General features: G+C 44.0%; 1 protein-coding gene across 1 annotated transcript in view; it reads right to left on the bottom strand.

The window, feature by feature from the left end:
- The window catches only part of shisa8b (shisa family member 8b), a 38535-nt gene extending 14503 nt beyond the window's left edge, over positions 1-24032 (bottom strand). The window contains exons 1-2 of the mRNA XM_056255466.1: positions 23467-24032; positions 1527-1648 (exon numbers count right to left, since the gene is read on the bottom strand). Of these exons, the coding sequence (XP_056111441.1) occupies positions 1527-1648; positions 23467-24026 (682 nt within the window). The 5' untranslated portion in view covers positions 24027-24032. The remainder of the gene's footprint in view (positions 1-1526; positions 1649-23466) is intronic.
- Between the last annotated feature and the right edge of the window lie 272 nt (positions 24033-24304).

The raw sequence follows: 24304 nt of genomic DNA, 5'->3' as shown, positions 1-24304 counted from the left end.
ATTCTGAACTACACAGGTAACCATAAAACACATTAAATTTAACATTAGTCACGCAATGCTGATGTTGTTAACATGAACAATTTGAGAACAAAGTAGGCTATAATTTGCACGGTTGCTGTAAATCGCGTTGATTAAATCTAACGAAGCTTATCATGTCGAATGCTTTTTCCCCCTTATTGGTCAGAACAAAAATGGATTTTACTTACTTGTTCAGAAGACATTTTCTTATGAAAATTCTTATGTTGGTCAAACTTTCAAAAAGTGAATCTGTGATTCTGTATTACAGTATCCACACAGCGCGGTGACTGACAGCAGCACTCTCCTCAAAGCACTGTGTTCTTCCGCGCTGTTTTATGCCGATTTACAACCCACGTAAAGATGATAATTCCGCGAATCACTGCAGTTACAGATTTCGAACAGAGAGATGGCGACAAAGAGGAAAAGCTACGGACTGCAGCTTTAAAGTATACATATTAAAAAATATATAGACACATTTTTCTCTCTTTGATATTCAGATATTCTCCCTCTCTCTTTCTCTCTCTCTCTCTCTCTCTCTCTCTCTCTCTCTCTCTCTTTCTCTCTATCTCTCTCTCTATATATATATATATATATATATATATATAATATAACAAAATATGCAATTTATTTATTTTAATGGCAAAGCTGAATTTTCATCAGCAATTAAAAAGAATTGTGTATATACAAAAATATATGTAAATATATTTTTATATCTTATTTATTTATTTGTTTATTTATTTATTTGAATGTTTGAGCTTTTGAAAGTCAGTGGGGTCCAATGCTGTCCATGAAAGAAAGAAAGTCATACAGGTTTGGAACGACACCGGGGTACTTTTACATGTCAGAATTTTTATTTTTGGGTTTACTATCCTTATAAGATGTGATTTGCTCAAACTGAGGGCATAATTGATAGCTCAAAGATTTGTTTGCATGACATTGCAAGATTCAAACCTTCAACCATTTGGTTACCAGCCATTGATTGTATATGAGGAAACTCATGCACTTAATTATTTAAAATTTGTTGTATGGCTTTTAATCGCTGAAGCATATCTTGGACTTTGATGGCTTGAACTCTTTTCAGTTGACTCTGAAAAGACTTTTAATGAAGTATGAAGAATGAAGACCAGATTTAGTTTTAGAATCTTTATCAAAGATAAACATTCTCTTAAAGATAAACCTTTTATATTTTTTTTACTTAACTTTTTATTTTTTACTTATCTTTCTCTTTTTTCTCATCATGAATATAGCCAAGGTAGCTGGCGTTAAACAATAAACAAACAAATATTTGTTGTTTTTTGCTATCAACAAGAACAGAAAGAAGTGAGCAGCTGTAAGCCAATGATTCTGTGTACGTTGTCATACAATACTCTTGGGAATTGAGCCCCGTTGGGAAGCTGTGCGAGCAGACGTACAAACGTGATGCATCCATAAATACAGAATCTATAGCATTTTTTTTTTTTTTTTTTTGCATGCAGGGAAAACAGCAGAGTAGGCCTAAGTGATCTCACCGCTGCGGCTACGAAGCATCCTGGCAGAGATGCCATTTGCACCGACAGATGTGGTGCTGCTCAATGGTCCATCCACAGGACTCACCTCCCCTCCTGGCTGCTTCAGCAACTCCTGCAGAGTCCTGTGAGGAGATAAGAGTAATCATTTACCCAAACATTAGATACAACAGGGATGTCATTCAGGATTAAATCAAGAATACTTTCATATTTACCGTTGAATTCTTATATTTGATTTGACAGGAACTAGAATTGAAATTCCCAATTTAATTTTAGGAAGTACAATTAAAATTCTATTTTTAAATTTATAAATGCACTACAATTCAAGGGTTTGGGGTCAATGTCTCTTAAACACTCTCCAAGGCTGCATTTATTTGATAAAAAAAATACAGTAGAACAGTAATATTGTGAAATTTTAATTTAAAATAATTGTTTTTATATATTTTAAAATATTATTTATTCCTGTGGTGGCAAAGCTGAATTTTCAGCATCATTACTCCAGTCTTCAGTGTCACATGATCCTTCAGAAATCATTATAATATGCTGATTTGGTGCTCAAGAAACATTTATTATTATTATCAATGTTGCTGAGCGGTTTAAGATTTTTTTGGACATGTGATACTTTTTTTTCATGATTCTTTGATGAATGGAATGTTTAAAAGAACCGCATTTACTTGAAATATAATTTATTTTAATATAAAAGTCTTTACTGTCACTTTTAATCAATTTAATGTCCTTGCTTAATTTTGTTTAATTTTCTTTCGTAAAACATAATCTTTCTAACCTCAAACTTTTGAACAGTCATTTATTTATACTAATTTAAGCTGTGAGCCCCTCCGTTGAAAGAAATATTATTTTATAAAAAAATAATTATAATTTTTGTTTTTTTCTCATTGGACAGTGTAGAGTAACAGGAAAGTAGGGGGGAGAGATAGGACAAAAAGATCAAAACATAACTCAGGCTGGAGTCAAACCCGAGTTCCCTTGAGCACAACAGTACATATATGTGTCATGGAAAAGTGCGCTACCATCTGCACCAATCAGTCTGACAGAAATATAACATTTTATGGTTTATTAAAAGGTGAGATCAGAAAATGACACTAACTGGATTGGATCTCATTTTGCTGACATATTGTCATAGGGCATTTAATCAGAGCAATGTACTGTCCATAAAAACCACATCCCTTCCCTCTTTTGCTGAAAAAGAAAGGGTAAAGATCTGTAGCTATGGCAGTGCATATCAGTATAACATTAGTGGTTTTGGAGCTGTGAGTCCTGAGGCTAACAATCAGCATATTGTCATATTTTATCAATACTGTCATTTAGCATCTGCTGGCAGTCAACAGACTGTTTGTGTTGCAGGCAGTCAATGAATTCACACTCAATATGTTCTCTCTACACACTGGATGCACTTTAAATCCATTACACTATTCACATTAAACAATAAATATGTCTAAGCAGTTAACAACTCTTGGCATTCACAGGACTGCAGTTATGTTGGCTTTGTCCTAGAGTTCCTGAACCCTTTCCTGCATCCCTGTGTCCTCCTGGGTGCTGTGTTCTTCAAATCCTTGACACTCCATTATTGTTCTATTTCCTACGGCCTCCACTTGTATCCCTAGTGAGCTCTCTAATTCTGTCCAACACCCTTTAACCAACAAGGGACTGTGATGAGATCTAATGTGATTGTCAAGCACAAGCGCAGTGGCCCTTGGCCGGCCGATGCCAGTGGCAGTAGGCCACCACGGCCTAAGAAAAACAACACATCAGAAAGGCATGAGAATATGGTCACCCTGGTGATGACTTCTTCCAGGGAAGACAGAAAAAGCATTTGCAGTGGAGCAGGGAAACGGATAGCAGTGCAATTGGATGGGAGCAGCCGTTCCTGTGCCATCTCCGTTTGCATCCCATCCTAGTGTTTTTGGTATTCTCTTGAGGAGAGTAAAACTCAACTCAAACTAGAAGATAAACATCATCTGTTTGTTCTAGGTCTCTCTTGGGAGCTCACATGTATCAGTCATCGGGTAGGACAATGCTGAACAGCTGTCCCCCTTTCCCAATATGTCCATGATATGTGTAACGGTCACCAGCTGAGCCACCAGAGGGCAGTCCACATCAGACTATTGTCATTCCCTCACAAACTACATCTCCCATAATTCTCTGCCTTTCCTCTCTCACTACCCTCAGTCTGTTTGTCGCCAAGGGTGTCAGTCCCCTGTGGAAAAGATGTCACAGCCAGCTCTACTGTACGTCTAGCTTTCGCAGGAAGACGGCGCCAGCTGTCTCAGCAGCCCTGAAACGGGCGACACAGAGTTGGAGGAAGTTGCTCTCCGGGAGATGGTGTCCGCACCTCTCCCTCCCCCAGAGGAGGGCCGGGTGGAGAATCTTTGTTTCATTTTCTGTTCCGCCGCTGGTTCCCCGGAGTCCAGTGGTACCCACATTTTCAATAGAGCAATTTCTTCCATCTCTGGGTCACAAGAGGTGCGGACTGTAGTGAGCGACGCTCCCATGCCTTGCCACTCCTTTCCCCCTCTTCCAGCGCTCAGATATCAGTGACGCCGCTACGGCCTTGTCACTCTCGTCTTTCGCAGGGCAAGGAGGCGCGGAAGCCTGGACTCGATGCCCCCGGGCCTCGCTCCTCGCTCCTCGTTTCCCCTCCTTCCTTCGCCTCGGGACAGCCAGCAGCCGAATGCCCCAGAGAAAGTCAGGCCTTCCCTGCTGCTTGCCCCTCGGTGGAAGCAGGTAGGTGTTGCCCCGCACACCCAGACCCCTCTTTCGGCCGCAGCAATGCCTCCGGAGTCCGGTCCCTGCCTTCCACCTTGCTACCCTCCGCGGGTACGCCGGTGGTCCGGGTTGGCTCGTTGTTACGGTCTCTCGAAGCCTGGCTAGCGCTTCCGAGGCCGTCCCGCTGGCTCATCCGTACCATCCGGCTCGGCTATGCAATTCAGTTTGCCCGCCGGCCCACCAAGTACAGGGGCGTCCGCTTCACCCAAGTACGGAGTGTCGATGCCCCTGTCTTGAGCAAAGAGATCGTCGCCCTGCTGGCGAAGGACGCGATCGAGCCGGTCCCTCCAGCCGAGATGAGGTCTGGGTTCTACAGCCCTTACTTCATTGTACCCAAGAAGAGCGGTGGGTTACGGCCGATCCTGGACCTGCGAGTTTTGAATCGGGCCCTACACAAGCTCCCGTTCAAAATGCTCACACAGAAGCGCATCTTCGAGTGCATCCGTCCCCAGGATTGGTTTGCAGCGATCGACCTGAAGGATGCATACTTTCATGTCTCGATTCTTCCACGACACAGTCCGTTTCTTCGGTTTGCGTTCGAGGGTCGGGCATATCAGTACAAGGTCCTACCCTTCGGCTTGGCCCTGTCGCCCCACGTGTTCACTAAAGTCGTGGAGGCGGCCATTGTTCCCATGAGAGAACATGGTGTTCGCATTCTCAACTATCTCGACGACTGGCTGATAATAGCTCACTCGCGAGATCTGTTGTGCGAACACAGGGACTTGGTGCTTCAGCACCTCAGCCGTTTGGGGCTTAAGGTCAACTGGGACAAGAGCAAACTCTGCCCCACGCAGAGGATCTCTTATCTCTGTATAGAGTAGAAATCGGTCGGTCAGACTGCGCGCCTCACCGAGCGCGTCCAGTCAGTGCTCAACTGCCTCAAGTCTTTTCAAGGCAGGTCAGCAGTCCCACTGAAACAGTTTCAGAGGCTCCTGGGGCATATGGCAGCCGCAGCCGCAGTAATGCCGCTCGGCCTGCTGCATATGAGACCGCTTCAGCGCTGGCTTCACAATCGAGTCCCGAGATGGGCGTGGCAGAGCGGCACGTTCCGGGTCAGGATTACCCCGCACTGTCGCCAAACCTTCAGTCCTTGGTCGGACCCTGCTTTTCTACGGGCCGGAGTGCCCTTAGTCCAGGTGTCCAGGCATGCTGTGGTTTTCACAGATGCCTTTGCCAACGGATGGGGGACCACGTACAACGGGCATGCAGTTTCAGGTCTGTGGACGGGGCCTCAGCTGCATTGGCACATCAACTGCCTAGAGTTGCATGCAGTGTGCTTGGCCTTGTGCCGCCTCAAAGGGCTGCTTCTGCACAAGCATGTACTGGTCCGTGCGGATAGCACTGCGACCGTTGCGTACATCAACCATCAAGGTGGTCTACGCTCCCGTCGTATGTCACGACTCGCCCGCCATCTCCTCCTATGGAGTCAGAAGCATCTGAGGTCGCTTCGGGCCATTCACATCCCTGGTGCGCTCAACCGTGCAGCCGACGAACTCTCACGGCAGCCGCCCCTTCCGGGAGAATGGCGACTCCATCCCCAGGCGGTTCAGCTGATATGGGGAATCTTCGGAGCCGCTCAGATAGATCTGTTGGCCTCTCCGGACACGACCCTTTGCCAGTTGTTGTATTCCCTGACCGGAGGATCCCTCGGCACGGATGCACTGGCGCACAGCTGGCGCACAGCTGGCGCACAGCTGGCCCCAGGGCCTTCGCAAGTATGCGTTTCCCCAGTGAGCCTTCTCGCACAGACACTGTGCTAAGTCAGGGAGGACGAGGAGCAGGTCTTGCTAGTTGCACCGTACTGGCCCAACCGGACCTGGTTCACAGAACTCATGCTCCTCGCGACAGCACCTCCTTGGCCCATTCCTCTGAGGAAGGACCTGCTTTCTCAGAGACGGGGCACTCTATGGCACCCTCGTCCAGACCTCTGGAGACTCCATGTCTGGTCCCTGGACGGGACGCGGAGGTTCTAGGTGGCCTACCACAGGCTGTGGTAGACACCATCACTTCCGCTAGAGCCCCCTCTACGAGGCGCCTCTATGCGTTGAAGTGGAACCTGTTCGTCGATTGGTGTTCTTCCCGCCGGGAAGACCCCCGAACTTGCCCGATCAGAGTCGTGCTTTCCTTCCTGCAAGATGGGTTGGAGCGAAGTCTGTCTCTCTGGCGTTTCATTAGGGATCCCAATTCATTGGAAACTCCTCCGATGAGACGTAGGAGTTCCCGAACGAAAGGGAACGTCTCGGTTACTTATGGTAACCCTCGTTCCCTGAGGAGGGAACGGAGACGTCTCGTCCTGTCGCCATGCTTGCTGTACCTTCGCGGAGGACTGGACACTGTCCGGCTCCTCAGCGTAAAGCATATGTGTGTGCGCTCGCTTACGCTTTATACCCGCACTGGCAGGCGGGGCGCGGAATGCAAGTCCTGCATGCCAATATTCATTGGCTCGTTTTAATTCACTCGAAGGCAATTGGTCTCCCTAGCGTGATCCCAATTTGTTGGAAACTCCTCCGACGAGACGTCTCCGTTCCCTCCTCAGGGAACGAGGGTTACCATAAGTAACCGAGACGTTTTCTTATTATTATTTTTCCTGAATGGGAGTCAATGGCAGCCCTATCAACGGAACATAGAAAAATTATGCAATTTTGCACACTTGTAGTGATGGTAATGAATAGTAATTGGACCAATTTTTGAGTCTCTAGGACCAACTCTATAGCGTCACCACCAGTTTAAAAATTCAACATTGAAATGGTTATAACTTTGTAACCCTTTGATCTAGTACACTTGTTTTGTCCAAACATTTGCTCAAATGATCTTTGGACTGAGCCACACAGAAATGACTGAACAGATTTTGTTTATTCATCTTTCTTCAATAGTTATGTTGTCGCAAACTTCTCAAGGTCAACCCAAAATTGCTTCAGAGGCTGTATCTCGGCCATCTTTGATCAATCGAAACGAAACTTGGTATGCTTAATCGGAACCATGATCTGAGGGGCCATGCCAAATTTAGGAACATCGCCACCAACAGGTCATGAGATCTGGAAAATGGATATTTCGGTGATGTCTCATTTGTAATTTTCCAACAATGTGACCGTCCGCCATATTGAAGCAAATGAAAAATAGTTTTTCCGCTACTCCTCCTTAAAATCTTGCTCAATTGTGCCCAAAACCTCACACAGTGAGGTTGCAGAGGAACATTGAGCAGAATTCACCGCGAACACGGAGCGGAGAGCACAGCGCACACACACAGCGGAACACGCTGCGAACACAGAGCGGAGAGCACAGTGCACACATACAGCGGAACACGCTGCGAACACGGAGCGGAGAGCACAGCGCACACACACAGCGGAATATGCTGCAAACAGGACGCGCTGCGAACACGGAACGCAGAGCACAGCGCACAAACACAGCAGGATGCGCTGCGAACACGGAGAGGAGAGCACGGCGCGCACACACAGCAGAACACGGAGCGGAGACCACAGCGCACACACACAGCGGAATATGCTGCAAACAGGACGCGCTACGAACACGGAGCGGAGAGCACAGCGCACAAACACAGCAGGACGCGCTGCGAACAAGGAGAGGAGAGCACAGCGCACATACACAGCGGAATACGCCGCGAAGTTGTGCATCTTCGGAAGTGGAGCAGCTCACAAAGTCACAAAACGAAAGATTTTGGTGCATCCCTACTTGAACTATGGAACTTCGGCATCTTGCTGAATGCAGATCTTTCTAGTAGCGCAACAAGATGAGTGACAGGCATTTAACCCAGAGATTGTAGGTTCGAGTCCCGAACTTTATAAAATTGTGTTATGTTATGTCATTTCGATTCTCTGGGTGAGCGTAGTACTAATCTTTCTTCCTCTTGGATTACAAAATAAATTCATTTGTTCATTCTCTGTTCGTTCTCATCTGAACTTCTGTTCATTTTGTGTTAATATTTCACCTATACTTCTGAACCAGCTGTTTTTCCATGTACATTCAGTTTCTGCTGTTTTTGTTCTTCTGGCTCTGCACTGCTGTTGCTGCTGCTGCTGCTTCAGGGCTTGGCCCCGGTATCGCTGCTTGCAGCTATATTTATATATATTATTATAATTCAACTTAAAGGGGATTCATTTGTTGTTTGTTTGGGGGTTCTGTACTTGGCTTCCGGCGCATGCTCTGCTGCGACGACACACATTCTGTCTGTGATCCATAGCGGTCTCATGTCTCTCTGTCTTCTGCTTGTTTTGGTTGTATAACTGCCTAGCGTCTCGTGCTATCGTGAAGTCCTTTGTGAAATCTGTCTCCTGTCTATTGTTAAGTCTCATCTGTCTAGAATGTTTGATCTCTACAAAGCAATCGAATCGGACTTATAATATTTTGGACTATTAGCATCCACTCGGTGCTGGCACTAGAAACCAGCGACCGAGGAACATTCACCTATAGCCGTGAGGATCTTTTACAGCTACGGTCCTCCATCCGATGCAAACAGAAGCCTGCGATTACACTAACACTGGAGGTAAAACTGAGGCGAAGAGGCAGACGAGGCGGACTGGGAACCAGACTTCGGAAGCGTCCCTTCAGACCCCCTCTCCCCTCCATCATATTGGCGAATGTCCGCTCCCTCCGGAATAAAATGGACCTGCTGCACGCCAAGTGCCTGACGGAGAGAGCCTTCAAAGACGCCTGTATTATCACTCTGACTGAATCCTGGCTGGACGAGGAGACCCCAGACACTGAGGTCAGTCTTGATCATTTCACCATCATAAGGGCCGACAGAACTAGCCAGTCGGGCAAGGGGAGAGGTGGGGGGATCTGTGTCTACATTAACAACAGGTGGTGTGAGAACATCAAAGTCCATAATAGAGATGCTGAGCCTGTCCTTGCGTCCCTTTTACCTCCCGAGGGAATTCCCCGCTGTGGTTGTCACCTGTACGTACATCCCTCCTAGTGCTAACATCAAGGTAGCCTGATGGTAGGAGATACTAGCCGAGGTGGCTAACTCCATGCTAGCCAAGTACCCTGAGGCACCAGCGTCTATTTTAGGGGACTTTAATAAATGCATCCTCGGTGACGTACTGCCGTCCTTCCAACAATACGTTGATGTTCCCACAAGAAAAGAGAACACTCTGGACTTGTGTTATGGTAATATAATTGATGCCTTCAGCGCTCGGGCTCACCCTCCACTCGGCTTCTCTGACCACAATGTCATGTTCCTCCTCCCGCAATACAAACCGGAACTGAAACGCATCAAGCCACAAACGCACAGCATCACCCAATGGTCGGAGGACGCAATTGCACAGTTGCAGGGCTCCTTTGCCTGCACCGACTGGGACGTTTTTCAGTGAAATTTGGATGAGCGGATTTCACTAATTACGGACTACATAAAGTTCTGCATCAGCACAACAGCACAACAGCACAAGAATATCACCAGATATCCAAATTCTAAGCCCTGGATCACCCCCCATATCAAGCTCACTCTCAAACAAAAACAAAAAGCTTTCAAGCAGAAACTACTCTCAAACTACTCAATAGACAGACAAAAAACGACATCACCAAAGCCAAAATAAAATATAAAGATAAAATGGAGCAAGAATTCAGTAACATGAACACAAAACAAGCTTTTCAAAGAGTCAAAATATTAACTGGACAGGAACAAAAACAGAACCACATCACAGCACCAGACCCATTAACCTTTGCCAACACCCTAAATAACTTTTTTGCTCGGTTTGACACCCATGACTTTTCTACCACATGTGAGGACTTGCTCAGTGCCCTCCCCGCCAAGACCCCACACACCCACCCTTCACAGAGGAGGATGTCCGACAGCAGCTGGCCAGGTGCAAATCTGGCAAGGCAACAGGGCCAGATGGCGTCCCAGCAAGGGTGCTTAAGCTCTGTGCCATGGAGCTCTCGCCCATCTTCCAGACCATCTTCTGGGAATCGTATAGGACAGCCTCAATACCCACCCTATGGAAAACCTCAACCATTGCACCAATCCCAAAGAAACCCCGCCCCTTAGAGCCTAACCACTAAAAGAGACCGATTGCACTCACACCCATAATCATGAAATGCTTGGAAAAATTAATCCTCCACCTCATCCTGCCAACCGTCAGACAACACCTGGACCCACATCAATTTCCATACAGACCCAGACGAGGTACGGAGGTCACAGTGGCATGCCTTCTCCATCCTATTCTTTAACACCTACAGACATCTGGAAACTTAGCCTCAGTCCTCTTCATTGATTTCAGTTCCGCACAATCCAACGTCACCAGCTCATCAAGAAATCACATTACCTCAATATTCTCCCACTTCTCATTCACTGGATCAATAACTTCCTCAGCAATAGACCACAGAACGTTCGAATTGGCTCAACAATACGCTGATGACCTTGCCATAGTTGGATTACTCAACAACAACAATACCATCACAGCATATCAGGACTCAATTTCACAGTTTTCACAGTGGTGTCAGAACAATTACCTCCAAATAAACACAGACAAAACAAAAGAGTTGGTCATGTACACATCCAAATCACCACCTGGACTGAACCATACCCACATCACGGTCAACTAATCGAACAGGTCAGTTGCTTTAAATACCTGGGTCTCATTAAAGATAATAAAATCAACTTCAAGGAACATGTTACTGCCATCCAGAAACGTGCACAACAAAGACTACATGTAATACGCAAACTGAAAGCCCTCTCTGTTGCCCCACATCTCCTGCTCCTACTTTACAAAAGCATCATTCAACCCACCCTGCTGTACTGCTCAACCTGTTTCTACACAATGTTAACCGTCACTTGCAAAAACAAACTCACTAAAATCACACATATTGCTTCTAAGATGATCAATCTCCCCACACCCAGCCTATCAGACATGAATGACACAGCCATCACACGCTTAGCACGCGCAATAGCAGCTGACACAGACAATTCCCTGAATAAATTCTTCATACTACTCCCATCCGGTCGCAGATACAGAGCACTAACCTGGACTAAAGCCTATTTCAAAAAAAGTTTTGTCCCCACCACCATCACAGTGCTGAACAAACTGTAATACTGCCACCCCCCACTTCAGTTGCCTTGTAGTTTTCACATTTGACGTGTTTATGTGGGTCTCTTAATGAGCTGTGTGTTTGTATATGTATTTGGATATGTGTTACATGTTCTATGTGTTCCTCATATGTGATATTTCTGTGCTATGGAAGAAGGAAAAAAGGATGTGTGAAAATGATTGATGAAATTGATGAAATGATTGATTGATTGAAAATGACAATAAATGACAGTAAAGTCTCTATCTATCTCTATCTATCTATTTATCTATCTATATATCTATCTATCTGTAGAAATACTAATAATAATACAACTTAAATAGGATAACAGCTTAAAATTATAATAATCAATACTATTTATATATATAAAATAGTTTAATACTATACATCTCACCCTCCCCAAGAAAGTCTATGCCAGGGTACTGGAGAGGAGAATTCGGCCGATAGTAGAACCTCGGATTCAGGAGGAACAGTGCCGTTTTCGTCCCAGTCGTGGAACACTGGACCAGCTCTATACCCTCTCCAGTATACCCTCTCCAGGGTTCATGGGAGTTTGCCCAACCAATCCACATGTGCTTTGTGGATTTGGAGAAGTCATTCGACTGTGTCCCTCGCGGCGTCCTGTGGAGGGTGCTCTGGGAGTATGGGGTCCGGGGCCTTTTGCTAAGTTCACTTTGCCGGCAGAAAGTCAGACTTGTTACCGGTGCATGTTGGACTCCGGCAGGGCTGCCCTTTGTCACCGGTTCTGTTCATAATTTTTATGGACAGAATTTCTAGGCGCAGCCAGGGGCCGGAGGGTGTCCGGTTTGGGGACCACACGATTTCGTCTCTGCTTTTTGCGGATGATGTTGTCATGTTGGCCCCATCAGACCAGGACCTTCAGCCTGCACTGGGACGGATTGCAGCCGAGTGTGAAGTGGCTGGGATGAGAATCAGAACCTCCAAGTCAGAGGCCATGGTTCTCAGTCGGAAAAGGGTGGCTTGCCCACTTCAGGTTGGTGGAGAGTTCCTGCCTCAAGTGGAGGAGTTCAAGTATCTTGGGGTCTTGTTCACGAGTGAGGGAAGGATGGAACGGTAGATTCACAGACGGATCGGTGCAGCTTCTGCAGTAATGTGGTCGATGTACTGGTCTGTCGTGGTGAAAAAGGAGATGAGCTGCAAGGCGAAGCTCTCAATTTACTGGTCAATCTACGTTCCTACTCTCACCTATGGTCATGAGCTGTGGGTCATGACCGAAAGGACAAGATCCCGGATACAGGCAGCCAAAATGGGCTTTCTCCGCAGGGTGGCTGGGAGCTCCCTTAGAGATAGGGTGAGGAGCTCGGTCACTCGAGAGGAGCTCAGAGTAGAGCAGCTGCTTCTCCACATCGAGAGGAGCCAGCTGAGGTGGCTCGGGCATCTGTTCCGGATGCCTCCTGGACGCCTTCACGGGGAGATGTTCTGGGCGCGTCCCACCAGAAGTAGACCCCGGGGAAGACCTAGGACACGCTGAAGGGATTATGTCTCCCGGCTGGCCTGGGAATGCCTCGGTATCCCCCCGGAAGAGCTGGAGGAAGTCTTTAGGGAGAGGGAAGTCTGGGCGTCTCTGCTTAGACTGCTGCCCCCATGACCCGGCCCCGGATAAGCGGAAGAAGATGGATGGATAGAGTATTTAATTGTTTATTTGTTTGTTGATAAAATATATTTGACAATTAAATAAAAAATATAACTGAAACATAATCTTGACAAACATTTTGGAGATTTTGCCCTTTACCCATTCTTTATCCATCCCATTTATATGTCTATACTGCGTAAAAAAAAAATAGCTGAAAGGAAAAATTGGTGCCGTAATTGTTTGTGTTTGTGTATTGTGTATTGTGTATTGTGTATGGCCGTCAAGTGAACTGACTCGACTTCTGAGATAGACTTCTGAAGGGACTTTTGAGATATGGGGCCCTATCTTGCACCCGGCGCAAATGACTTTGTACACTCACTGACGCATGTATCATTCCTATTAACGAGTCTGCAGTATTTGCATATTTTTGCATTATTGGCACTAATATCTTTTTTTTTATTTCTTTTTTTTTTATTGTGTTTTATTATACTCTTTTATATATTTTATGACAACCATATCAGTGTCATTTTATCGACTTTATCTATCTACTGTATAGTTGTGGATTTGCGCTCTGTATCCATATGTAATTGTCACTCCTATCTGACATCAGCCACTATAGCATCCTGGACTGTCATCCAAGTGCGTGGTGAGCTGTGTGTTCCTCTTACTTTATTTGTCTGTGTCAAGTGTCATCCCGTGGGGGATATCGTTTGTGTATATAATTGTTCTATGTCTTTGGTTGTATTTTGTTGTTATGAGCACACTGAAGCAAATCCCTAAAAACTTGTACCGAGTTGTATGGCAATAAAGTATTGAATCTTGAATCTTGAATCTTTTGCACCCACGCAAAGTGGGCTTTTCCCTCCCTCCACAGACGCACGCCGGTAAACTAGGAAATAAACTTGCGCTCCCTGGGCGGGTCGGCGCAAAAAGGAGGCGTGTTTCGGCGCAAACATTCCCTAGTGCTATTTTGCAGTTCCAGAAAACAATTCCGCCACTGACCAGAAAAAACCTAGTCTAAAGTCAGTGGCGCGTTGCGCGTTGTTCATAATGCTATTTTAAGCGTGCATGCTTGGCCATAATGTAGCGGGTGCACAACGCGCATATGTCACAAGGTGACAAATCCAGCGGAACCAATTTCCGCTAGGAGTGTGTTTCCCCCGGGACGATTTCACTGACACACCGTGCTGGTTTGCTTGTTGTCAGTTGCCATGACAGTGGCAGCTGATTAGCTAAGCGGTACCAGGTGCGGGCGTTTGGTGTGGGGATTTGTGATTGGGAAACACGGCCTAGAGAAGCAGTTAAAAGGGAAAGGAAAAGGCATTCGGGTGTGGTACTCCCCCGGGAGAAATCGATTCTTTTGGCAGTGGCTTGGATTTGCTGGGATCTTTGGAGCGGCTGTGAGGATCTGACTGGAAAGGGGTGCAACGGTGATTGTGGGAGTACAAGCTGGAACTTGAATTGGATGTGAAGTGAGGGTATTTTGGAGATTGAGTCAAGATTGGAGAATGTCATCACTCGAGAGAGAAAGATAAGTACTGAAACACCGGATCAGTGTGAGTGCATGCCGTGTATTGAACTGAATAAGGAATTGTGAAGTGTATTGACCACAAATATAATTACCACCAAGAGTGTGAACTGATCCATCTGTGAAACCCTGATATCTTCTTCTGAGTGTGAAAGAGTGTTGAAGACGCTGTGTTCCATGCGGTGTGAAGTCCTCTGCATCTCTTCAGCTTCTGAGTGTTGATCCAGCGCAACAGTGGAGGGATTGAACAGTGGGTGAGTGCTGGCCTTATTGCACGAAGATTTGAGAGTGGATTGCGGTGCCTGAATTGAAGTTGTCACACAGTATTGGACTTGACGTGAAGTTGCAGTGTGTGGATGTACACGTTTATTTAACCGCCAGTACTCTCCAGTTCACGTCCTTGCCCAGTGTTGCGGAGTAAAGCCCTCAGGTTGAATGTGTATGTTCCATTCCGGCCACCAGGTCCTGTGACATGAGAGAGGAGTGTGATTGTGCTGTTTAACTTGTCTTGTCTATCTAAATAGGACGTTCCTCTGCCACCGCCTTCGTGTGTGCTGCCTGTTCGGAGGAGAGACACACCCCAGCCTTAGTGTTGCCGTGGGAACCACCCAGCCCAGCCGTAAGCCTGAGTCTCCATTATACGAAAGGATCATGTTTGTTCTTGTATCAAATGCTCCGTCTATTTAAGATTCTCCTGCCACTGCCTTCTTGGGTGCTGCCTGGTCGGAGGAGAGACACACCCCAGCCCTGGTGCCTGTGTGGAGCAATCCAGTCCAGCCGTAAGCCAATTCTCCATTATACGAAAGGATCATGTTCGTTCTTGTATCAAAGGCTTTGTCTATTTAAATAGAAGATTCGTCTGCCTCGGCCTTCTTGTGTGCTGCCTGTTCAGAGGAGAGACACATCCCAGCAGCAACGCTGCTTGTTCAGAACCACCCGCTCCAGCCGTAAGTCCTTACTTCACCGAAATAGAATTGAACCTGCAAACTTGTCTCTATCTTGGACTAGAGGGGACCCTTGTCTCTGGCTGGAGCCGTCAAGGGCGGAAAGGCACCCGGAGGACCTCACACCTGCTGCTCAGTGACGCCACGGAGGAGAGCACCCTACACGGAGGAGATCTGCCTACCCGACTACCTATCTGGCCGGCAGCGAGTCCCCCTCCTGGACTCCATCGCCCCCTGTGCCGGTCATCTGCCGAATAGCTGACGCTTGGGAAAAACTTACCTGCTACCCACCTGTCCTTTGGAGAGAGTCCCCTCCTGGCCCGTAGCCCCGGCCCTGGTCTGCCCGGGTCGCGGCCCGCCTGTATTACGCCGAAAAGAGTCTACTTACCACGTTGCTTACCTGCACGCCGGACGGGCGTTCGACTCCTTCTTCCTCTGTGGCTGCCAGTAACCCGGGCCCTCGCAGTGAACCCCTCGGCCTCCTCCTCCCTGGAAAGAGAGACGAAGCCCGCATTAAGACTTTTAATTCTTGCTTTTATTCAATAAAGATTGTTACTTTTAGAAATTCTTGTCTGCCTGGTCTCTGGTACGCTCCTCGAGGTGGTCCTGGGTTTGAGGGGTGGGCGCAGTCTGGCTTGGCCCCCCTGACCTGTGACACATACACTTTGATTCTCTCATCAACACAGATGCAGCAGTTTTTATTTTTGCAAATCATACATTATAACAAGGAAAAATATTAACACGAGGGAAGTCATTGTGGTGTCCATGAAGATGTAAAAAAATGCAGGCCTAAATCTAGCTTACACATTTACCCAAATGTTTTATGCTAATTGTTGTAATGACGCATCAGACCTGTTTGCCCAATAGTGGCAAGACACATATGTATATAAGGACATCTGACAAATTAGTTTGTCCGTCAAGAACCAGGAAAAAAAATAACTCCCATCCCCATACAACGTCACTTCTCTGTCTTTCACTGCCCTGACAAGAACGTCGGTCTCCTCGGCTGTGAACCGCTCCTGGTGCGCCTGGTAAATCCGCCATAACAATCTGCCATGCAACATGCGCACCTGCTCTTAAAGGGTATGTTGGATGACACTCTGATTGGTTTATTTCACGTTACGCCCAAACCACACCTATGAATAATGAAGCTATTTTAGACCAACCCCTTTTAAACTTGCGTCGGGCGCAAGAGTCATTTATCCCGCCGGTAAAATAGCAACAGCGCCCAAGACCCGCCCACAAAGTTACTTGCGCTTCGCGCTTGATACTTGCGTTTCAGATCGTTAAAATAGGGCCCATTGTCTTTTTGCCTGTTAATCTGTATGTGAGGCTTCCTTATTATCTTTCTCTCTTACCAAGAGAATATGACAAATGCGGTGTGTTTACCAGCTAGCGCTTTCATGTTGTTAAGGGGATAACAACTTAAAATCTTTTGGTGGTTGTTTTCATTCATGTCGACATGATTGTCCTCATTGAGGGTGATTTTGAGGATGTTCCATGCTAATGCTCAGACGTCTAAAGTCATTGCCTCCAGCTTTGCTAGACGTCCTTCTGGGCTTTCACCCTTTGCCTCGGAGAATACAGACTCAATCCTGACTCCCGCTGCCATGATGTCTCACTCACACACCGAATATGAGTTGCAGAGAGTGACACACATTTATTTCTCCCACAACACAGACTAGTATGTTTAGAAAAAAAGTACAGGTCAGTGTCTCGTAGACAGTGTAGGAGATCTGATAAAAGGGCATCATGTGATAGCGCCACTGAGTCCTTCCTGAGGGGTTCAGTTCTGGCAGTCATCCATGCTGGGTCAGAAGCAGCGCTATATCTGACATGATTGTTCTATCACAATAGGGCCAATTTGTATCATCCTCTGTCTCTCTCAGGCCTTGTCCACACTAATAGGTTTTCTTTTGAAAACGCATATTTTTCTCTCCGTTTTGGCCTTCCATCTACACTGAGACTGCGTATTTGTCCTGCAAAAACTGAGCTTTTTGAAAACAATCCAAGTGTATATGAATACGCAGTTTTCACGTTGTAGTGTGGACATGCCTTTTCCGGGATTTCAGTGTGGATGAGAAACTTTTTGAAAACGCTAGTGTGGACGGAGAGCAGTCCTGCGAAAACTGAGCTTTTTTAAAACAATCCAAGTGGATATGAATACGCAGTTTTCACGTTGTAGTGTGGACATGCCTTTTCCGGCATTTCAGTGTGGATGAGAAACTTTTTGAAAACGCTAGTGTGAACGGAGAGCGTTTTAAAACAAAAATGCCTTTTTCAAATGGCATTTTATGTAGACGTAGCCTCAGTCACTAAATCATCATCCTGTTCCTATTGCAGCTAATGGTGCAAAACTGCCTCTGGGTTTACTTAGTAAAGAAGCCAACAACTAGCTGGTATGGACATTTATGTGCTATTTGAAGGGCAGATATTGGTTTTAAGGCAAATAATAATGTGTAAAAGGTTTATTTTTCTACTTAAAAGTATCATACTACACTATAGGCCAGATTTACTAAACAGGGCAAATTAGAGTGAGAGTGCAATTCCATAAAAGTGCAGATGGGAGTGGAAAGTTCTGCACTTGATCTAATGACGACATGCAAATTAAAGAACACAGGATCATTTGCATAATGACCAATGTAATCTGGCAGGAAATGCAGATTCCATTACCCTCTGATCGCGAGCTATGGACGGGGCCTACGCCAAATAACTTCATAACACAATACTTGCTTGCTGGGCTGTTAATAAATGAATGCTTTGTTACGTCATTTAGCCTCCCGAGTCTTTCTGGTAGAACTGCTAATAATTAGGTGATCTACTAACAACAAAGGCACAAAATGGGTTAAGACAGGCATTTTTGGCCATTAAATAATTCCGCAAATACCAGTAAATTGACTAGCGCAAACCTTAGTAAATCACCTTGAATGATTCATTTAAATACTCTCATCCCATAAATTTTGTTTTTTTGAAGGGAAACTCCTACAAATGCATATGAAATAAGGTCAGCCACAAAATAACCCTGTCCACGCCTTTTCAGCTGTTAGTGAATCTGGCCTTATGTGTAAGAACTGAAATGTGTTTGGCTTTATTTAAATTTCTTGGCATACATAGATATCAGTACAAAACAATGGGAGCCTAAAGAGGTTCACCCTTTTAATAAAGAGCTGAAAGCTACCCAACTAACACAAATTACAGAACAATGTCTTTTTGATTAAAATAAATAATAAGTATGGTTGTCTCACTTGTAATAATCATTTCTACATAATTTAGTGTAGTAATATAACGGGTTGCAGCGCAGTCATTCCAATGAGCGCTTGTACATGCGGCCCTGTCACATTTCCTTGCCACTGTGTTTTATCCTGAACAGGGTTCTGTATCTTTGGATCTGTGTTGAGTGATTTTATCAGCAATTATTCATAGAATGACACATCTAATTATATTGCGGGAGGAACAGCTTTGCCTCGCTTAATGCTATGTAGAACTGAATTACTCTTATAACGTGTAACCCGCAGATAACCAATTAGTCAAATTCACATTGTGCCATCCCATTAGCCCCTCATGTCATTTACTTAATGTGCAGTTTAAAGTGAAATAATTTGCACACTATTTCTATTATACTTGCAGCAGAAATTTAGGGAATTATTCATAGTGATATTTCTTACTTTGGTAAAAACATTTTTACTCGTTCTTTTAGACAATTTTATTGAACGGGGTGGTGATGGCGCAGTGGGTAAGACACATGCCTTTGGTGTGAGAGACCCGGGTTTGAATCCACTGTGAGACACCAATGTGTCTCTGAGCAAGACACTTAACCCCTAGTTGCTCCAGAGGCGTGCGACCTCTGACATATATAGCCAATTGTAAGTCGCTTTGGATAAAAGCGTCAGCTAAATGAATAAATGTTAATGTAAAATAAATGTATTGACATGGTAAAAACGTTACATTGCCAAAGCATTAGAAATGTATGCCTGTTTCGCAATGTCAATTTCCGGTAGTTGGTCCTGTCCTGGTTGCCCTTTTATCATCCTCTCTCTATCTTTGTGTCTCAAGTGTAATGGAGTAGGGTTGTGAAATTTTTCCTCTTTATCTTTTTACTGTAAACAACTACTACTAAATTAGGTGACCCCCTCCCTGAGGTTTTGCAGCTTTTACAAGAAATGTGGTCAGATATTTCTATTGTAAGAGTCAGAAAGTTTTGCATTAGATCATCATGTCACCCAGGAGGCAAATTTAGAGCTAGAAAAAAGCCCAAAGAAAGCGGTAATGAGTAGTTAGTCAGAGATCATAGACCCTCACTTTAGCCTCAGAGGAACAGGAGGGCCTTGAAGTCACGATGGAGATGAGAGAGAGGCGGGGGGGCCAGGAGGACGCAAATGTCAGTGCACACCCACTAAGACTCAACCATGCGAGAGAGACGTCTTCAGAATCAGAGAGACACAAAGACACACTTGTACATATTAACACACAAACACAGCTATGAACAGCCACATCTCATTCATGTCAACTGAGTTCAGACAGTTTGGAGCCACAGGAAAGACACAGGTTAAAGCTCAGGGGTTTGAAGGAGGAGAGGAGGAGCTGGAGGAGAAGTATTCAGCTTGATCCCTCCTCACTTTGTCCTTCTCTCCTTCCATTTTTTCAAAAAGTAAACCTGAATTTATCTGCAGACAAAGAGTTTTATCAGAGACTCACACAAGCTCTGATTTGAATTTGTCAGTACATTTCCTTTGCATTATAGTCTCAGGGACTTCATTTTTACAGGTCATGGGGTTTTCAGACTTTTTAATGTCAAGGACAGCCCAGATATGAAGATATAATGTAATTGGAAACAAAGGCAATAATTTCATGAATGCAGCATTTAAATAGTAATAAAAACAGTAGAGTTTAATTATGATGACAACTGAATTATTAGCTTTTGTGGTTGTACTACAGCAAAATTATTTAAATATTTGCATTTTATACATTGTTTTTTTAATTTTTAAATGTGATGCTTTAAATGTTTAAATTATTTTAAATTCAATTCAGATTCCCTTGTTTAGCGTTTTTCATGATATCACTGCAAATATAGAAAATAGTGCCATACAACTATTAGACAAGATAAAGGTGACAATGCCAAGGGAAAACTCGACAAGACAATATGTAAATTTACTTATTACTGTTAACACATTTCGAAACTTTTTTTTTTTTTTTTTTCGCAGCCTCAACCAAGCCTTTGAGGGCATGCAAGTAGACCTACAATCAATTTAAAAATGCAACTGAACCTGACAGCCAGTGATCAATGGGAAAAGACATTTGGGCTTTTGAAAACTAATTTTCCACAGGAATAAGTCGTGTATTTTGAATGACAGAGGCTGAGTAAATAATGACAGAATTGTCAGTTTTAAGCAAATGATCTGTGAAGGTGTCATTGGAATGTGAACGTATGGTTATTTTTCACACTTTTTTTTTAATCTACAATACTTAAACAAACAATTTTTAGGTCAAGTCTGACTCAAAATGATGTGCCCCCTTCTGATCCAGAAGGTCTCACATTATGTAAATGTGATATCTAAAAGATCTCAGCCCCTCCGGACACCCGTATGGGTGAAAACTCTGCCCAGCATGCTGATTCTTTTCTTCAAACTGTGGATGGGATATTGTATGGTTCAGAATCTTGCCTTTGGTATCGGCAAGCTGCTTAAGATGTGATCTGAATTATGGATTTCCGTATCACTGCTGGAATCCACAGTGCATTATGTCTCATATTATCATGACTCACATTCTCTGTGTGGTCTATATTATTTTGTCCCCAATGATTTAGTATGTCCTTCATTGTTCAGCAATGATACACATTTATAGGAATACAGGCCATTTCTGTGCTTACATAACAGAACTATGATCAAAGTATGGATTGTATAAGTTTAGCCTGATTGATAAATACTGATTTCCTCTTCCCCGATTAATTAAGGGTTAGAGATTTTCAGGGAATTTAACATACTGGTGTAACATTCAAATATTAAAGTGCCCCTATTATGCTTTTTCGAATATTATACCTTTTGTAAATTATAGCTGTTTATAAATGTAAAAGGTCTGCAAAGTTGCACGATAAATGAAGTTTATCTCCCAAATGAAAGTAATTCCAGTCTTCCTTCCATCCATCCAATGGTCTTCATTGGCTGCCCATGAACAGCATCTACTTTGACCTGCCCTCAAACATTGTAATAGCTGAGGCCTGGAGAAGTTTGGTGCGTGTTTTCGACATGTTGAGACATGGTTTCAAAACAAGACGCTGTTTTCTGCACTGTACTGTGAATCCACTTTGCATACACTTCCAATAGATGTCTTGAATTGATACTGATGCCATCATTACTGTTCTAATCACAAGTGCTGAGGAAGATCCAGAGCTAAAATTCAGATATGGTAATGGGCATATCATTTCTGACATGAGCTGTAAGCGGTAGACCAATCACAACAGACTGGGTTATTTGACCAATCAGAAAAGAGTAGGCTCTCGGAAAGCAAGGTTTAGAGAGACCGAATCCTTTATCGAACCGTTTCAGACTCTGTAAAAAATGAGGTGATGCAGCAATATGAATAAAGTGTTTTTGTCCTCCAAAACAAAATTAAGAACCTCTGAATCAAAATAGGGGCACTTTAAGGCATGGCTGAAAATGAAAGTGGGAAATTATTTAGGAGCCCAATTCAACATCTGAGCGATTGTTTGTGGTTATTTTTAATGGTGTGAATGGAAATGTATAAGTAAGATGTCTAGAGCAGCAGTAGCATCAAAAAGAGTTAATCTGTAGAGAAGTTGGTTTCATCTTAAAGCAGAGTGTTAATCTCAGGAGAACTCTTAATCTTGTAAGAAGAGTTAATCTGGTGTGCAGTTTTTAGCATGTGGGAAATCTTGGAGAGGTGTTAACCTCGGAAAAGTGCTAATCTTCGGATGAATATTTTTCGTCCTCCACATGTGTTCATCTAGATAGGGCTGTTCGCATTATTGGGTCATTTCATGTCTAAAATGGAGTCACGGCAGAAACCTGAGAGAATTATAAATTGTCTGTTTTGTGTTTTATTGCTCATGACAGGTAATTTGATATTCATAAAGGGATTTTGAATATTTAGAACGATGAGAACAATAGGTTCGATTTGACATTTGGAGGGAAAGAAACAGAGAAGAAGAACTGGGAATTGAGACATCAGAAAAAATATTCTAGTTGAATCGATGGCATGAATATTAAAATAACCCTAGGACAATACTTTGCTAATTTTCTTCAACTCTTCTTGTACATATGATTGTTAAATTCAGAAGAGCAGCATACATATAATAGCTTTAGTCTTGGCTTTATCCAGCACTAGTTTGCTGTATATGATACAGATGTTTAGACTGGCCAAAATATCTTTGACCAAAATATCTTTGGTTAACCAACACACTCTGAACGTAATAATACAAACATACAATTAGCACTTTTAACATAAAAACATTCCGACTTTTCTGAGTCTTTAGCTCTGTTCCAAAACCTAGTGAGCTGTCTACAGCATTTTAATGTCTGCTTCTGGCACAAAGGCTATTAAAAAAAGGAGCACTCAAAAATGGCCCCACAAGGGGAGTTTCACATTGATGCCATAGAAGAAACATTATAGAACCTTTCAGTGAACTTTCTTAGTGTGAAGAACATTTTAATATAATTTTTTTTCACTATAAATACCTTTTGTGCAATGGAAATGTTCAATGGATGTTACCGGATCATTATGGAACCATATATGCCAATAAAGAATCTTTGTTTTTAGTGTCGGCAGCATACTTATGGTTCTTTAAGTATTTACATCTTTAAGTATTAAATTATTATTATTTTTTTGTGCTTTGTATTTGTATTTTTGTACCAAGTTAAGCGGTAAGCTTTGTTGGAATCAAAAGTGAGTAGTCACCCGTTTGTTTAATTAAGAGAGCACTATTTTTGTAGCGTGTACTTACTGGACCATTTCAAATTAGTCCCTTATGGAGGTTCAATTTTATTTAGGATGTAGAGCAGCTCACTATATTTTGTAAAAAAAAATATAATTTCTACTCACCTGGAGTTACTGAGATCGTTCTGGCCTCCACGGCTCTTCTCCAGCCCCAGTTTGGTGAAGATTCCCACCAGGACCATGATGGCCACCACACCACAGATGATGTACACAATCATGTGAGTTCGATCCCGCTCATGGTCTGGCTGCACCTCAGTGTTGGTGGCCACAGGTTTTCCAGTGTTGGCCCAAATGGGAGTATCATAGTTGGAGCAGGAGGTCTGATCCAGTCGCTGCTGACGGAACTGGCAGCAGAACCGGTAGTAACAAGTGCCGCAACAGTATAAAAAGATACCTGCGTTACAATTAAAGGGAGGGTCCCACTGGCCCATCACATCATAGTAACCCCGGCAACGGGTGCCAGTGGACGGCACAGTATCCTCCTCCACCTCTCCAGGTGTGGTCAAAGTTGGAGGCCCCTCTGATGTCACAGAAATCAACAAAGGATCTAAGGTCTGACTGGCTGTTTGGATGTCCATGTCAGTAGAAGTCTCGTCATGGGCTTTAGCGGCCCGTCCCAGAATGGCAGTGAGGAGAAGATGAAGTAAAAAACAATTTCCAGCCATGCTTCACCCGACACACTGCACTCAATGATTTACCTCACTTTGAGAGTTAAGACACCCAAGAAATGATTGTTAAAAGAAGAATTCTTGAAAGTGTTGAATGACTTTTATTGTCATACAACTAGATATTTCAAATAATTTAAAGATTCAAAAGTAATCTATTTTTAAAAAATCTATTTAAAATTGTGTTTTTTAAATGTTTAGAATATTCATTTGTTTAGGTTGTTTTATTTTCAAATGAATAAATGCGTTTATTTCAGAATTGTTTCAATGAAATAAAA

This window comes from Rhinichthys klamathensis, unplaced genomic scaffold (genome assembly GCF_029890125.1).
Source record: "Rhinichthys klamathensis goyatoka isolate OS25496 unplaced genomic scaffold, OSU_Roscu_1.1 h1tg000121l_1, whole genome shotgun sequence".
In the NCBI taxonomy this organism is placed as follows: domain Eukaryota; kingdom Metazoa; phylum Chordata; class Actinopteri; order Cypriniformes; family Leuciscidae; genus Rhinichthys; species Rhinichthys klamathensis.
The sequence above is the reverse complement of the archived record's forward strand: the minus strand, read 5'-3'. Positions and strand labels throughout refer to the sequence as shown.